Raw genomic sequence first — 17078 nt, 5'->3', positions numbered from 1 at the left:
AGGCAGGTTAGGCTCGACCCCGAACTCTTGATGCGAAGGTGGAACAGAAAGTGTGAAAAATCCTGACATCTTACCGCTCGGCCATGACTGGACAGGAAGTGAAAAGCATTTTAATTTAATGATTAAAAAGTTAAGTGACAGATGCATGAATTTAATGAGGTCAAACATCGCGCGATAGGGGGGGGGTTGAACTTTGGCTGCAAGCCAGTTTTCCCCCAAGATGTTGGGGAAAACCAGCTCCCCATAAAAAGGGGAGTGTCCAAATGAATAGCAACTGTCTGATATGACTGGTTTTGGCCGCATTGATTAAAGCTCATTGCTTTCTGGACGTCCCCAGCACACGTGCCAGGGCATTGCCTTTTCTACTAGTTTCACTTATATATGGGAAAGCCAAACAAACACGCGGAGATTTAAAAAATATTGTGAAAATAGCATGTCACCTAAATTAAAGATAGACACAACCTCGTTTCGTGAATCGGAGATATTACAATCTAGGGAGTTTATAAAAAGTTCTAAGAAACAGTGGAACTCCCCCCCCCCCAAACCACAAAAAAAGCCTTTGCCAGACATAGACAAAATATGCACACAATAGTACACATTTTGCCTTTTATATATACAGATGTTTATCGTTTTTTGGGGGGAGTATTTCATTGCATTTCTTAGTTTATTCACACGTAAACTTGTATATAATTATGCTTTTATGGGGATGGGGGGTTTTTCATATTACATATAATATCGGGTCATCAGGAGAGAACACACACTATTTCGGGGTCTTTGGTGCATATTCTCTCCTGATGACCGAATATTATCTCCCCACGGTGATTTAGTCTACAATACATTGTAGTCTAGATTGCACTGTAGAGAACCTACTGTTGATTTTATAAAAATTATTTTTATATAATGACTAGGGCTATTGGTTTGACTCTTAGTATTTATCCAACACAGTTAGGCACAGTTAATCAATCGAGAACCACATCACTCTACATAAAAACATAAGATAGTAACTGATATATACCCGAAAGTCAAAACGAAAAGAATGTTCTCTTGTCATAGTCCAATAATGACTTCAATTAAAGTTTAAGATGCAAAAGCCAATTATCATTGGTCCTGTATATGACCTTTTTTTTTTTTTTTTTTTTTTTTTTTTTTACATAAGAGTCACCACTTATCAAGGCCTGGAGGCCACTCGAGGATAAGGGTTATAGAGTGTACATTTTTTTTTTTTTTTTTTTTTACATAGGCATCACCACATTATCAAGGCCAAGAGGCCACTCAAGGATAAGGTGATGAGGCCCCAGCTTGCGGGCTTTGGGGAGTGTAGAACCCCCCTTTAATTGCCATTGCTCCCAGGTCCACTCTGATCTGGAGTGGTAGTACCTGTTAGAGTCCCAACTATGGGTTAAATAGAAACCGACTTGAAAACGACAAATATAGTCTATTAAAAAATTTTTCTTCAAAATCTTTGGATTCGGAATTAAATAACCTGAAAAGGGTTGATATGCAGTAAAACAAAAACAACCAACCAATTATGCATCGTTCTATTGTGCTTGAAACAGAAACATCCATTTTGAACATGCCCCTGTCATATCAAAGAACCTACTGTTGCTATTATATGCCAATTATATGCTTGTGCGATGATAAAACTTCTCAAATGCAGTTATGATGTTAGGCTTTATAAGGATGTTAACTGTTCCTTCTTTCATCGGATTTTTTTTATTGATCAACAATTTTCGATTCTCATCAGAGGCATTCCGATACAAAAAAAAAAAGTTTAAACTTCTTAAAATAATTTCCAACACTATTGATAAAATTTAAATGAGAAATTTGAAAACTTGGGAGTGTCGGAAATAATGACGAAAACATTTTTATTTACTTTTTTTTGTTGTTGCAATATTTCGCTAAAAATAGCTTCATCAGGCTAAGAAGTCTGGTCTGTAATTTCTTCTTTTTTTTTTTTTTTTTTTGTTTTTGTTTTCTTCATTTTGGTGTTATGGAGAAGGTGATCCCTCGGAGTAGAAGAGAAGAGAAATATACATGCGTTTTGCTCTAGTTTCAAGCGGGAAATTTAAAGTAAAAGATGGTCCACACACTTTTAGAAAACACTTATTTTGAATAAAATTTAAATGAGGAATTTGAAAACTTTGAAATGCTGGAAATAATGATACAATCATTTTATTTACCTTTTTTTTGTTGTTGTTGTTGTAAGTTCGATATTTCAAACTATTGATAAACTTTAACCATTCATTTTTATGGTCGCTTATGTTTGAACTAATTTTTTGAAACTTGACATAAATTGTAAATCTACCATGTCATGTCAAAGCTATAATTCTTTTGCTATGGTAATGTTTTAAGCTCTATTTATAAGAAAGTCTAAGTAACTCAGTTGCCAATTTTTTTTTTTTTAATCTTTTGAGTGATTTGTGGATTCTACTTTTCTTTTTTTTTTTTTTTTGCAAACTGTTATCCTCATCTTTATAGTTGTTGTGTTGTTTCACCACGTTTCGACCAATTTATCCTATGGTCTTCTTCAGGTAATTAACCACGATAGAATAATTAATTGGCCGAAACGTGGTGAAACAACAACAACTATGAAGATAAAGATAACAGTCCGCATTCGCAACCATCATTGGATGATGAAAGCGAACCGGATTCTGAGACCAGTGAGCCATCGCTCTGGTTTACGCCAGCTTCATCTGGCAGTGATTTGGATATTAGCAGCCTCCTGGCTGATGCAGTGATTCTTGACCTTCAGACTGCAGATGAAAGCACACACGAGGATGAAACTTGCATTGTTCCTCTTCGAAGGAGTGTTCGGCAAAGATGATTACCACCTTCCTGCCGTCTGTGATCATGAAATTGGGGGAAGTGTAGGGAAAATTATGGCTTATTATTGAAGCGTCCATGTGGAATCAAGCTGGCTGTCGGGGGAAGAGAAGAAAGAATCAAGATGGCAGCACTCACAACTTTGATAACTTAAGTGATCTTGTTAAGTGACGCAAAATCTCGCTGCTCAACTGCATAAAAGGAGGCCATGGGAAGAATGCAGACAGATGGTTATGAGAATCCGGGAAGACTGTTGTTGCGTGTTGCTGTCTTGCCTTTTTTTATTACTTTTTTTTCCTTCCTTTTTTTTATGTTGTGTTGTTTACAAACCATGCAACATTTTCCATTACTAAAAGATCCAAGTTTCGCAATATATTCCTTACGTTTTCAAAAATTGTGACTGAGAAAATGATGCTTATGAGTGATGATTCATACAACTATAAATCATCGTAACTCCTAATCCTGTTACCATGGATCACATGTTAGATTCATGGAAGAATAAATCACATCTATCTTTATCTATGAAAATCAAACAGTCAAGGGGAAATAACTCATACATCTTAAATAAATATCAATTGTGATGGATGGCTCTCGTCTGGGTGAGGCCCCGTGTTTTGACAAGCTTCTGGGTTTGACCTTTACTCCTGATATGAAATGGAACACGTACATCAAGTCTGTTGCCAAGGTCGCTGGAAAGATGGTGGGATCCTTCTACCGCTCCAGAAGATATCTCACTACTGATGCAATTCTCTATCTATATAAAAGCCAAGTACGTCCAAGGATGGAATACTGTTGCCATATCTGGGCAGGAGCTGCTAAAAACAGCCTATCCTGCCTTGACAGAGTACAAAATAGACTTCGTGGCTTAGTGGGGGATGCCCTTTTCTCTACCCTGCAACCTCTCTCCCACAGAAGAGACGTTGCAAGCCTGTCCTTGTTTTATCGTTATTTCCATGGCAGGTGCTCATCTGAACTCCAATCTCTGGTCCCTCCTCGCCAATCTTTCACGAAAAACACCCGTCTAGCTGAATCCACTATGAAAAATTTCCCCCACTCTATATCTGTGCCTAAATCAAAACGCGGATTCCATGAACAAAGCTTCTTCCTTAGAACTGCACGCCTGTGGAACTCTGTTCCGTCTGCCTGCTTCCCTCCGGACTACAACTTGGATTTCTTCAAGTCCAATGTTAACAAATTCCTAATGAACCGCCCCCTTAAGTAAACATTTCATCAAATCTCCTCACTAACGTAATGTACTTGCAATAACCCTTATCCCTGAGTGGCTTCCGGGCCTTGATAAGTGGTGATCACTGTGTAAAAAAAAAAACAACTTTACATTTTTGCTTTTTTTCTAAGAACTTTTATTTGTTTGCAGAGAATGCGTGAAAGAATTGTATACAAAGGCGGAGTCTTCCACGCCAAGTTGCCGGTGTAATGCAATTCAGGACTTACGAGAAGATGAAGACGAGGCGTATTTTGGGTCGTATGGTCATTTTAGTATTCACAGAGAAATGCTTCAGGTAAGTGGGTCTGTGTGGATGTAGTATTTACGCAGAAAAGATATCATGTTTTTGTCGGCAATGGCCAGCACAACCTGTAACCTGCTATTTGTTTTTTTTGTGTATGTGTGTTTTTTTTTTTTCAATTTTTATGATTTTTTTTTTCCAAATTTTAGTAGGAATATTGAAAATGAGGCAAAAAAAACATCAGAAATTATTTTAGAGATGAAAGTTTTTTTTTTTTTTTTTTGCATTTTCTTTAAAAGAAATTATTTTTTACTTTAATAAAATTTTTTCAGTACTTATGTTATTATTTAGAAACCCATTCTTAACATGGGTGTGGGAGGGTCTTTTGTAACTATTCTGTACTTTCACCTAACAAAGTATTTATGTAGAGAAGGAACTGTGTTGTTTTTGTCATCAATGTCTGATGGATTCATAAATCATGTCACGTTTCAGCAAATTGATTGAAATGTATTTTGGCTGCTTATTTGAATTTCATTGGCTAAGCGCTAAATGCATTTGTAATGGTGAATAAGGGGAGACCCTAACTTTCAAACACATCGGAAGTTGGCACCCGCGTCTCTCAATTTGACTATGGAAGCACAGAATTGATACAATTTTCAATTATATTTTATGTTTATTTTTTTACGCCCTTTTAATAAAAATATAAAATATGTAAACTTTTTATCAATTTTTAACATTTTTTAATCGTATATCTTTTCAAATAACTATGTTTATTTAAGTAAATATGTTTTGTCAAACTATTTAGATATTTTAAAAATATATTTATTTACAGAAGCATGTAAAAAAAACTGAATGTGTCATATTTTTTATGATTCTAACTATGTTCAATTAAGTTAGTATATATATATATATATATATATATATATATATAAACTTATTCATATATATATATATACTAACTTAATTAAACATAGTTAGAATCGTAAAAAATATGACACATTCACATATATATATATATATATATATATATATACACTAGCATCGTTGCCTGGGTGTTTGGAGGTGTGCGTTGAGCAAAAATAAAAAAAATTGGTAGTAGGAAAGCAGGCTTGAACCCGTACCGCAAAAGAGGAAAAGAACAGGAAAAAAATGTGACGTCTTTGCTGTTACGACCACCGCCAAACTGAAAGTGACGTAGGTTTAAATTAAGGCTAAACAATCGAAAAAAGGGGATTACTTTCAAAAATATCGGTGAAAAAAACGACCCCTCCCTATAGAAAAGTGCTCAGTTGAGGGTGAAGAAGTTAATGTTTTTAGCCAATTTTTCAGTATTTGTCATCTGAAGGGTTGAGCTTCAAAACGATACTGATCTTGTGAAAATTCATCGCCTCTGTCGAAAGTTTTAGGCAGACATGCAAACATACATACATTTATATATTGGTAACTCAAATTTTCGACCCAAACCGATTAAAAAGCTTGCCCTATCTCTGAATACACTTAAGTAAAATTTCAAATGTTTACACCAGAAATTGTCTGAGTAATTTGGTAGAGACTGCAGCGGTCAATTTTTTTAAACTTTGACCCCTATTATGATCCCTTAACATTTATTGTTTTGGGCTCAAATCAAGTTATTAAGTTAGATCCATGTCTAAGGAATCTATATCTAAAACTTCAAGTGTTTAGACCCAAAATTGACGGAAGAGGTTGGTAGATTTCTCAAAGGTCAAATAGTTGAACTTTAACCCCTTTAACAGCCAAGCTCCTGGTTGAAAATGGATTACAAAGATTTTCCCAAATCTCAGTACCCTGTATATCAAATTTCGAGTCTGTAGACTGAAAATTGACAGAGTTATTGTGTAGGGAAATGTACACTGACAGAGAGACACACAGACACGTTCACTTTTATATATATATATATATATATATATATATATATATAGGTTTGAGATGTTCAAAAGTTGGAACTAATGAAAACAACAAAGTTGTTAGGTAGTGCTCAATAAAAAGAGCAAAATATTTTTTTTATTTGAGGGAAAACAGTTACATATGGTCGCTACAAACAGCCATCTGTTTCAGTCAATGAGACTTCCTCAGGTGACCCTGAACCCATTGATGCCACAAAGAAAAATTGAAAAAAAGGGAAGAAGGGAGCTCTTTTTTTTTTTCTTGAAGTCTCATTAACTGAAACAGATGGCTGTGTGTAGCGACCATATGTAACTGTTCACCTTCAAATAAAAAAAGAATATATATATATATAAAGATATGCGCTTAAAAAAATAAAAAACAAAATAATTGATAAAAAAGTTTACATATTTTTTTATATTTTTATTATAATGGGGTGAAAAAAATAAGCGTAAAATATATTTGGAAATTGTATTGATTCTGTGTTTCCATACCTAAATTTAGAGACGCGGATGCCAACTTCCGGTGTGTTTGAAAGTGAGGCTCTCCTTTTATTCACCATTACCAATGCATTTTATTTGCATTTTAAAAAGTGCTAAGTCGGATTTTTATTTCTTTCCTGTTGTTTTTTTTTTTTGTTTTTTTTTGTTTGTTTGTTTTGTTTCTTTTGCAACAAAGTATCGGACAACATGCAGGTCCGAGAGGTTTGAAATGTAACAACACTCTTAAAAAGTAATTGGCGCGTTACATATCATCATCATCATCATCATCATTTGAGTAAAAATAACTTAGTTTTGTACATTTTTAATTAATTTATTAAAAAGTTAAAAACTAAAATTTTGTTTTTTTTTTATGCAGGATCGTGTAAGGACGGAAGCCTACCAAAATTTTATTCTCTCCAACCAAGAAGTTTTTCAAGACAAAATCGTCCTTGACGCAGGCTGCGGTACTGGAATCCTTTCCATGTTTGCCGCAAAGGCGGGAGCCAAGAAAGTTATTGCAATCGACCAATCAGAAATTGTCTACAAAGCAATCGATATCGTAAAGTAAGTGCTTAAGTTAAGAAGAGTAGGAAGTGGGCCTTGGTTTTACTTTCAGCCTTATTACTCATTTTGTCCTTTAGTTCTCACATTTCATGAGTGATATTTCTGACAAAGGGAGAAGAATTGCTGTTCTCTGGGCTGTAATCTATCCATCTGATACTCATTGTTGGTTAATTTTTATCATTTTTTTTTTTTTAGCTGCTTATATGAAGTGGTTCATGTCCTGTCTAGATCGATTTCCATAAAAAAAAACTATTGTTTGGACTTCAAATGACTTGTTTTCTTAGATACAAATGTGAAAACACTTCTGTTGAGAACAATGTCTGATTGAATTATGCATTGCAAAAAAAAAAAAAAAAAAATCCATTCTTTCTCCCAGGCAAGTGCTGATTGTACAGACGAACAATGTGCACGTGTTAGGTTGATGGTATGATTTCAGAATTTTCCTTCTCCTCAACTAGTTGTCTTATCAAACCTTAAGAGTTTAGTCTACCCTACTATTCTACTCATGGCTGGCTTCTAAAGAACATATGATAACCATGAGTATATTCTAAAGAACATGATAACCATGAGTATATTCTAAAGAACATATGATAACCATGAGTATATTCTAAAGAACATATGATAACCATGAGTATATTCTAAAGAACATATGATAACCATGAGTATATTCTAAAGAACATAGATAATTATGTCGAATTTCTAATTATGGGAATAACACCTGAAGCATTGTGAGATTAACAGTCTACACTTTTCAATTATCTACGTGCAAGAGTCTTTGTTTCTTTCTGAAGATGCACAAAATTGTCAATAACTTTGACACACTCCTCATAGCGCTTGGGTTAGATTGTTTCATGGCCTTTGAATTTTCTGACCCATCTGTTCTTTTGTCAGAAGATGGATGACCTTGGAACTTTTTGTTGAAATAAGCTTGCATATTATCTAACATACAGGGGACTTTTCAAAAGTAATGCCTCCTATTTTTATTCTGCCCGAGTGGATCCGATCTTCAAAGCTCTCCAACTTTTTGAGTTACAAAAAAATATATAGGAAGCTTTATGCATTTTTTAACTGTTCATGCAATGATTATTTCCTAAATGAGAAGTATTAAAGAACTAGACTTTTTATCTGATTAAAAACAGGGAAACGGTATAGCTTATTGAATGAATGAGTGCAGTGTTCAAATGTTTTTGACTACTTATGAGGGTCTGACTTCAATGATTTCAATGATCGTTTTTGTAACCAGTTATGAGAATCAACCAATCAGAAACTTCAGATGTTGTTATAAAAAATATAAAATTTTGGATTCAATTCAGTTTGCTGTCAACCTCTGTCTCGAAACAACTGAATTGTGACTGCATTGATTCTTCGCCACCATCTTTGTTACTAAGAATTACTCAACACTCAAGATCAATTGTGACTGCATTGATTCTTTGCCGATTTGATTTACTACCGCCATCTTTGTTCAACATAATGTCTCAACACTTAACATGCAATATGCCAAATTCATGGTTTTTAATGATTAAATTTGTGCTCATTTTTGCATTAAATACTTATCCCTATTAATTCCTAACTGTGCATCAAACATACTTAGTTTGATGCACCTTGTTTTAGCAAAAGACCATATAAAATTTCAGTCAGATTGGCCCAGTAGTTTCCAAGAAAAAGTGCAATGGACTGACAGACTAAGAGAAATATAATATAGTTTATGAACATTTTCATATGTGTGCGTGGAACAGGGGTCAACGTGTAGTGTATATTTAATTTTGTTTTTTCTTGTTTTTGTTTCAGAGAAAATGGTTTTGAAGATGTGATTAATGTTTCAAGAGGCAAAATTGAAAACACTATGGCGTCTGTAGAAAAGGTAAGACAACTTTTTTTTTTTTGATCAGTTCCTTTCTTTTTATTAATTATTGTCTAATATCTATTTCAGCTTGTTTTATATTAACTCTTCAATCAAAAAAGTAGTTTTTATATTAATAACATGATCAGCAAATTGATAACCAGCCAGAGTCATCTAGCTTAAAAAAAATTCTAAACAGCCAATTTGCTAAGGGGAGATAATTCAATTAATAACTATTGATTATTAATGCCATTGCAATCAACATTTAATACATATTCCAAAACAATTGAATGCACACAATTGCAACAATGGTCTCATGAGAGCCAAGATAGGTCACGTTTTCCAATAAGATTTGAAGTCTTGACCTTTTTCTTTTTTTTTTACAAAGGGGCACAATTCTTCAGTCAGTTTGTCTTCATAAACTTTAACATAAAACAAAGTAAATATACTGTTAGTCTTTCTTCCTTCAACTTGTATAATAACAAATGCTCTTCAATAAAAATGTACGGTTTCTATGTTAATGTAACTCTCTTTCCAACGAGTGATGCCATCAGATTTGTTTGCTCTCGGTTTAGGTTGGCCGCTGGAACTGGGCTGTTTTTTTGATAAGGGTCCTGGTTGATGAGAGGATCCGTTTGGACAGATTAAGATTACTAGTCTCTCCACGTTGCTTTGGATAGAGTATTCAACCCTGGTCTAAGTCAGCGTCACTGGAAAGTAGAGGTCATTTCCAGCCAAAAGAAGAAAAGAATAATGAGTCGATTAACTGGGCTTGTATAAAAATAACAGGATAATTATTTACAGAAAGTTACAAAACTCATACATTTCTGACTCATGATGCAAATGTTCAGGGACTGGTGGCTTCTATTAGTAAAGTTGGATTGGTCAACCCTAAATCTGGGAGCTTGTCTCTTCACAGTGTGAATCCAGTTGCTTGGAACTGAATGAGACTTAAGTCAAGGATTTTTTTATTCTGAATGCTACGGATCCCTCAGCAGTCAAGCAGAGTGTGTCCTTGAGGCTATTTTTGCTTTTCATTATATTGAGAATTAGGTGGGCTTGACCCTTCCTCCTGATCCATAGAATTCCACAATTCTCATTAAACCAATCTCAGGCAGTTTTTTTAAATTCTCAAGCTCTAAAAAATTTTCCTTTTCTTCTTCCTCAGACCTGTACTTCTGACTGCCACTCAACAGGAGGGTCCAGTTGCCTCCAGCCTCCATTAGGTCTCTATCTTTCACCATCACTCACGTGGGAGGGTCACTCCTCCTCTTAGCTTCATTAGCATAATCCATGGTTTTCCCAAATGTCGTTTTGTATAAGTAAAAAAGATAAATTAATTGGATATATTTTGAAATAACCAAATTGGTACAACTAAAATGGGTGACGTTTTGTACTCGAGAATTTATTTTTCAACATAGTCACCACTATTCTCAATGCATTTTTGCTAGGAATTCAATGACACATCTCTGCTTCTGACGCATGTTTATGACAGGGGTAGCTTTCTTAGTCTCATACCATCAATATCTGCAACAGAGAGATGAAACTTTCAGGTCATTGATGCATAAGTTCAGTCATCATAACAATGCAATTTTTAATCTCTTCTGTCCCATTCTGGTGGAATAAAAAATAGGAGGTATTAATTTTAAAGCACCCTTCATATTTGCTTGCGTGTGACGTATCTTAGTTCACTATCTCTCTTTGTTTTAATGGTATCACTCCTGCTTTCGTAGCTCTTCAAGGTTGGGAAACTGGCGTGGTCTATCCTTCTCTCGGGGGTATATGGGCCTCTCTTAAGCCGTGGTAGGCAACCCATCTAGCGATGGCGTCATGATAAAAATACCTTCAATACCCCTGGCGAAGCATCAAGTATTTAGCTACAGACAAGATTTGAGTTACACTATGAACTTGTGTAGTGAGTTCAATCTTGGCTGCGGCCACATATATGTATGGCATATCGACGATATACTCATCCTAACTGGTAACAAAGAACAAATACTAAAACTTAAATTATAATCTATACTCAGATTCACCATACAACTAAATATTAATAACAAAATTCCTTTTCTTGGTGTTTTCTAATAACACATTTAGCACTTCCAATTACAAAGAACCCACCAGCCTAAATTCTTGCTTTCTAAATTTTAAGGGCGAATACCCTCACTGTTACAAAATAGCCATCATCGAAAACGTTCTTAACCAACTTAATCTCCTCTGATAAAAAAATCACTTCTCCTCAAACTGAAAAATATCCAGCAAGTCAAAAACGGATTTCTAAACTATGAGACAGTTGGTCAGCAAATAAAATCAATGTGCCAGAACTTACAAAGCACCACTGTAACACTATAGGCTGGTCAATAGCATGACCAAGTCGTGTGTTACGTAAATGTCCTGGAATCAGTATCAGCCTGGTCAATAGGACAGGAATATGAAGCTCAGTCAGACGTCTTTTTGTCGGAGTTGAAAAGTAAAGGCATACCTTGGGATTTTGGGTGTGGCTGGCTTCTTCCTTCTCTCAGGATGATGTCTCATTCTGGTAGTCTTCCAGTTGGAATCTTGAGGTTGGAGTTCCACGATGACCAGTGGTTCTAACAAATAGAACCACGCTAGTATCGATAGAAAAATAAAGATGGGGGACAGGAGCAACATTTACGCATACTTTAGCCGAGAACCTATAATCATTCGAAAGCAAATTAGATCGGAATTGGAACAGAGGGAATGACGATAAATGTATAGGGGCTGCAGACGATGGAATGGGCATCTTCTCGCTTTAAGAATTTCTAGACTGTCTTCTACTAAATCCATATTTATCAAAAATGAAAAATATTACAATGAAGCCCTTAAAAACTCAGGATACAATTCGCAAATTAAATTCATAAATAAAAATGATAGAACCATAAACTGCATTGAAAATAAACCTATTAAGAGCGTAATAACATATAATATGGCAATGTCTTCCCGTATGCAAGTTAAGAAAAATGACCAAGAGACAAAAAAAGATAAAACCAAACCACAAATATTAGATAACTAGCAGGGGTACCCGGCGTTGCTCGGATGTTTCGAGGTGTGTGCGGTTTTGAGTAAATCAAAACAAAATAATAAAAAAAATCGTTGCCCGGGTGCTTGTTTCCGGGGTGGGGATTGTTTAATAAATAAAAAGTGATGTTAGGTAAGTAGGAAGGATCAAACCCGGAGTATTGGGGCGAAGTTGGAAAATTAAGTGTGAAAAAAAAAAAAACATGCAATGTTAACAACTCGGCCACCAAGAAAATCCATTTTAGGTGTTTATGAAAAAAAAAAAAAGACTACGGTAGGTCAACGCGAATGGGAAAATATAATGTGAATTGTCCGGCATGCTAACCACTATGCCACGGAGCACTGCAACTGAGTTTAGTGATTTTAAGTAACTTAACATGAAAGAAGTGAACGGTTGTATTAAATTAAATTTTAATAGAAAAAGGTACACATTCTATAATGAAAAAGATTAGAAACTTCCCATAAGAATTTCCTATCAGAGTTTTAAAACATTGACCTGACAGGAATATGGGTGGAGTGTGGACAATACTTATGAGACTGCCATGCTGATAATTCACAGCAAAAAATAACTATAAATAATAGAAGGGAGAATTGGCTTTCCTATTTGTATAAAGCTCTTGGATACACAATGTTTGATGTTCTACCCTCTGGTGCTAATATATATAGATTGTGTGGGGAACCTACCCGTGAACATCCTACATAAAACTGTCTGTGACTAAAGCAAGAAGAAGCTAAGTTCAGACCAACTACTGCCAAGGTTTGTCCTTGCGACTTATTTATTGTCATGGCAAAACATAATTTTATTGGGAGCTGAAGCCTTTTAAATGGAATTGTTGAATCTGATGGAATAATTGGTATTCTAGGAAGAAATGTCAATTCGCCTGTAGCTACACCAGTCAATATGACTGCTTCTATCACATGAGGTTGCATTCATGTTACACATAATCTTGTTCCATTGCATAGTCGTGGAGCATCAAGGTTTCTGAGTAACACAATTGGACATCCAGATTTCAGTTTTAATTTGTGTGGTGGCATACCAGGTAATTGCAAGGAATTTAAAAATTCTGTAGGGTACTGTACAGCATGGTCATTATCTACAGTAGAATCTAGAGAAGTGTAAATTTGTTTTGATATTTAAGGCAAGTCCAACAACGACATGCAACACAAGTTGTAATATATAAAATCTTAGTTATTTTATTTCGTACATTATATGTTACAATATTTAAAACAATTAACTTGTGAATCACCAGCTAGCTATCTTAACTACTCCTTAACACAAATACGCATTTTCAGCTTGTCGTTGCCAGCTAGAAAGAGGTAGAGGGAATCGAAATTGCATTGTGCTTCCCTTTTTCGTATCGCTCCGTACACAACCAAATTACCTCCTGCTATGGCGGGAAGGGGGGAACAACCATAACAACCAGCAGTACTAGCAAATAGTACCACACCGCCACAAATAGTAATATTTGACAACGTCAAAATTCTAATACCATTAACTTATTCTATTGTAATCAGATGCAACTGGGTTTTAAATAAGAAGGGAAAGCCATAAAAAATATTACCCATTGATACGTTTTCCCTACTAACAACAATATTAGACTTATCGTATATTATACAACATTTAAATCCAAGAACGAACCAACATCATTTATAAGTTCAAATGCCCCTAGGGAGAGCACGACTTCTATAACAGCAATAAAACTAATAGTTATGTTGGTTACACAACGACCACCTTACCATGCATAATACACAATCTAGCGAAATATTACATTTACAAAAAAAGCATAACTGCTCCTCCTCTGAATCTAGAGAAATTCTAGTCAGCAACACAAAAATAATAAACCATGAAACCAACGTCAAGAAGGTAAGAATACTTGAAGCTATATACATTAAAATGCAAAAACCTGTCCTTAACCAAATCACATTTCATTGCAACCCTAACACACTCGAATGCTTGTAGTAACCCCACTTCCCTGTAAGTGACCCAGTACTGACCACAGAGCTGGGCAGTACTACCTCCGCCTTGGGCCCTCGCAGCATTCACATGCATTCACCACTGTTACTATAAAAAAACTCTTCACAAATATTATTCACACATCCTTCCTGACAATGTCTTCGTGGAAAGATGAAAAGCACCACCATGGCCAACTTTGAATTACACACGGAACTTAAATTAATTCTTTCGATCTACACACTAAAAAGATTATCAGAAAAATTGAAAAAAAATAATCCAACGGAAGCTCTCTGTTTTCTTTAACCATGTTTGTTTAAACAAAAGAATGCTGCCTAAATACACACAATCTATATATATAAAAGTGGAAATGTGTGTATGTGTGTGCATTTTTTCTGTATGTCTGTCAAGGGCTTTTTTTGCCAAGCTTCTCGGGGTCTTACTATTTCCTAGAACTTTTTATATAGTGTCTAAATAAAAATAACTTTTTATATAGTGTCTAAATAAAAATAACTTTTTATATAGTGTCTAAATAAAAATAACTTTTTATATAGTGTCTAAATAAAAATAACTTTTTATATAGTGTCTAAATAAAAATAACTTTTTATATAGTGTCTAAATAATAATATTTATGATTTGCGAACACGCGTCACATCTAGATTTATTTACATCGACTTTTACAAAATTCTTGCCATTTTGGCTTCTCTCGAGTGTGTTCTGCTTTTTAGTATAAATAAAGTGAAACTAACTTGAAACTGTGATCAGTTCCTGGCTTTCGTCCTGGAAACGTCCAGAAAGCAATCGGCTTTTGATCAATGTGGGGAAAACCCCTTATATCAGACAATTGCTATTCGATTGGACACTCCCCTTTAAATGGAGAGCTGGTTCCCCCTCCCCCCAAAATCTTGGGTAAACAAACCCAAAAAAGCTGTCTCGCAGTAAAAATTCACTGCGGGATTTCATTCAGTCTATGTGATATTTTAAATCCATGCAACTTGCAATTGTTTTTAATCCTTAAATTGAAACGTTTTTCACTTACTCTTCCTTGCTAGCCTAGCAGTAACATGTCAAGTATTTTTTCACACTTTTTTTTTTCCACCTTCACCTCAAGGCTTCGGGTTCAATCCTACCTACCTACCAAAACTTCTTTTTTTTTTTTTCTTTTAAAGAAGTTAAACATCATTTTTGTTTTTTATTTTATCGTATTTAAACGGGGTTATTACTTCGCCCATTTTGTTTTGACTCCCCCGTCAACACACACACCCCCAGACACCCGGGCAATGCCAGGCACCCTCGTTAGTCTATATATATATAAAAGCGAAAATGTATGTATGTATGTATGTGTGTGTGTCTGCTAAAAACTTTCGACAGACACGACGAAAATTCACAAACTCGGTATCATATCGAAGCCCCATCCTTCGCTCGAAAAATATCGAAAAATTGGCCAGAAAAGTTCATTTTTTCACCCCGAAATCAACAATTTTCGACAAGGGAGGGGGTCAACAAAAACGGTCTTCTCGTGACGACGAGCAGTTCTATGCATGCGCCAGATGACGTCATGACCTGATTTACTCTAAATAGTTGAAAAACTGAACAAATTTTATGTACGTCGCGTTAGGTCAGTCGATTAGCGCGTTAGTTCATTATCTAAATGTTTTGGGTTCGAATCGTGGTGTGAGATGTCTTTTCTTTTTTTTTTTGATTTTTTAAATTTAAATATTAAACCAGTGTTATTTAAGCCATTTTTCACGTAACGTTCGTTTTTCTGTTTTTTTGTTTTTTTTACTTCGCTTATCCACCCCCGACCACACACCCAAAAACACCTGGGTACCAACCGATTTTTTAAATTTTAATATCGAAACAGGCTTATTTAAGCCATTTTTCACGTGTTCGTTTTTCTGTTTTCATCGTTCGTTTGCCTTACGTTAGTTTGTGTTTTTTCCCACTTAAGTTTTAACGTTGTTTTCTTTTTTTTACTTCGCTTATAACAAACAAACCTGGTCATTGACGTCGTCGTCGTAACACTCGACGACTTCCGGGCGCGCACCTGTCAATCTGGTTCTTACTTAAATAAATTCAAACATCTTTCAGTAATTCATTCTGGCTGGCCAATTTTATTTTCAAACTTCGTCTCAGGGCTTCGGGTTTGATCTTACCAACTACCCCCCCCCAGTTTCTTTTTTATTTAACACCACACACACACACCTACAAACATCCGGGCAACGCCGGATACCCCCGCTAGTCTAATATATAAAAGGCAAAAATGTGTGTTTGTGTGTCTCCCAAAAACTTTCAACACATGCAACAAACCCTGACAAAATTGGTATTGTTAGGAAGATCCATCTCTCGGACGACAACTATCCAAAAAGTGACCAAAAACATTAATTCTTTGACCGTCAACTGGGCATTTTTTTCCAAGGTAGGGTCAGTTTTTGCGTTGACTTTTTTGCAAAGTCATTCACGTCTCGCTATCTCGGCGTATGTATAAAAGACGTTATTTTGAAGGCCCATGACATCACAAGTCGCGTGGGCGAGACGACTAAACTGTTTGCTTTTTTTCACCTCTTTTTCCTCTTAGCATTACAAGTTCGAGCCTGGGTACTGCAACTAATTTTTTTTTTTTTCACTGCTATTTTTTAGGGATGGGTTGCTCAATACCCCACTAGTATATAAATAAAGTATAATTTTTTTTTTTTTTGTTCAGGTTTAATCAAACGGAAATCATTGTTGTCTTTAATAACGTTTGTTTAAGTGAAAGAATTCTGCCTAAACACAATATATAAAGTATAATCTTTGTTTTTGTTTGTTCAGGTGGATATCATCATTACAGAATGGATGGGATACTTCCTTCTTTTTGAATCGATGCTTGACACCATTTTGTATGCAAGGGACAAATTCCTTGTCAAAGGAGGCCTAAGTGAGTAAACCCAACTTATATTCATATTTGATTCTTATATGCAGGACTTCCTTTAGAGGGGAGATCATACAACAATATATCAAGTGACCAAATGTTG

At 35.2% G+C, this 17078-nt stretch overlaps 1 protein-coding gene across 1 annotated transcript in view; it reads left to right on the top strand.

The window, feature by feature from the left end:
- LOC145263227 (uncharacterized) overlaps nt 1-17078 on the top strand; it is a 54647-nt gene that overhangs the window by 21513 nt on the left and 16056 nt on the right. The window contains exons 5-8 of the mRNA XM_080120312.1: nt 4199-4343; nt 7050-7237; nt 9026-9098; nt 16876-16981. Coding sequence (XP_079976438.1) covers nt 4199-4343; nt 7050-7237; nt 9026-9098; nt 16876-16981 — 512 coding nt within the window. The remainder of the gene's footprint in view (nt 1-4198; nt 4344-7049; nt 7238-9025; nt 9099-16875; nt 16982-17078) is intronic.

Source organism: Euprymna scolopes, chromosome 38 (genome assembly GCF_053919585.1).
Source record: "Euprymna scolopes isolate OS-2025 chromosome 38, ASM5391958v1, whole genome shotgun sequence".
Taxonomy (NCBI): domain Eukaryota; kingdom Metazoa; phylum Mollusca; class Cephalopoda; order Sepiida; family Sepiolidae; genus Euprymna; species Euprymna scolopes.
The sequence above is the reverse complement of the archived record's forward strand: the minus strand, read 5'-3'. Positions and strand labels throughout refer to the sequence as shown.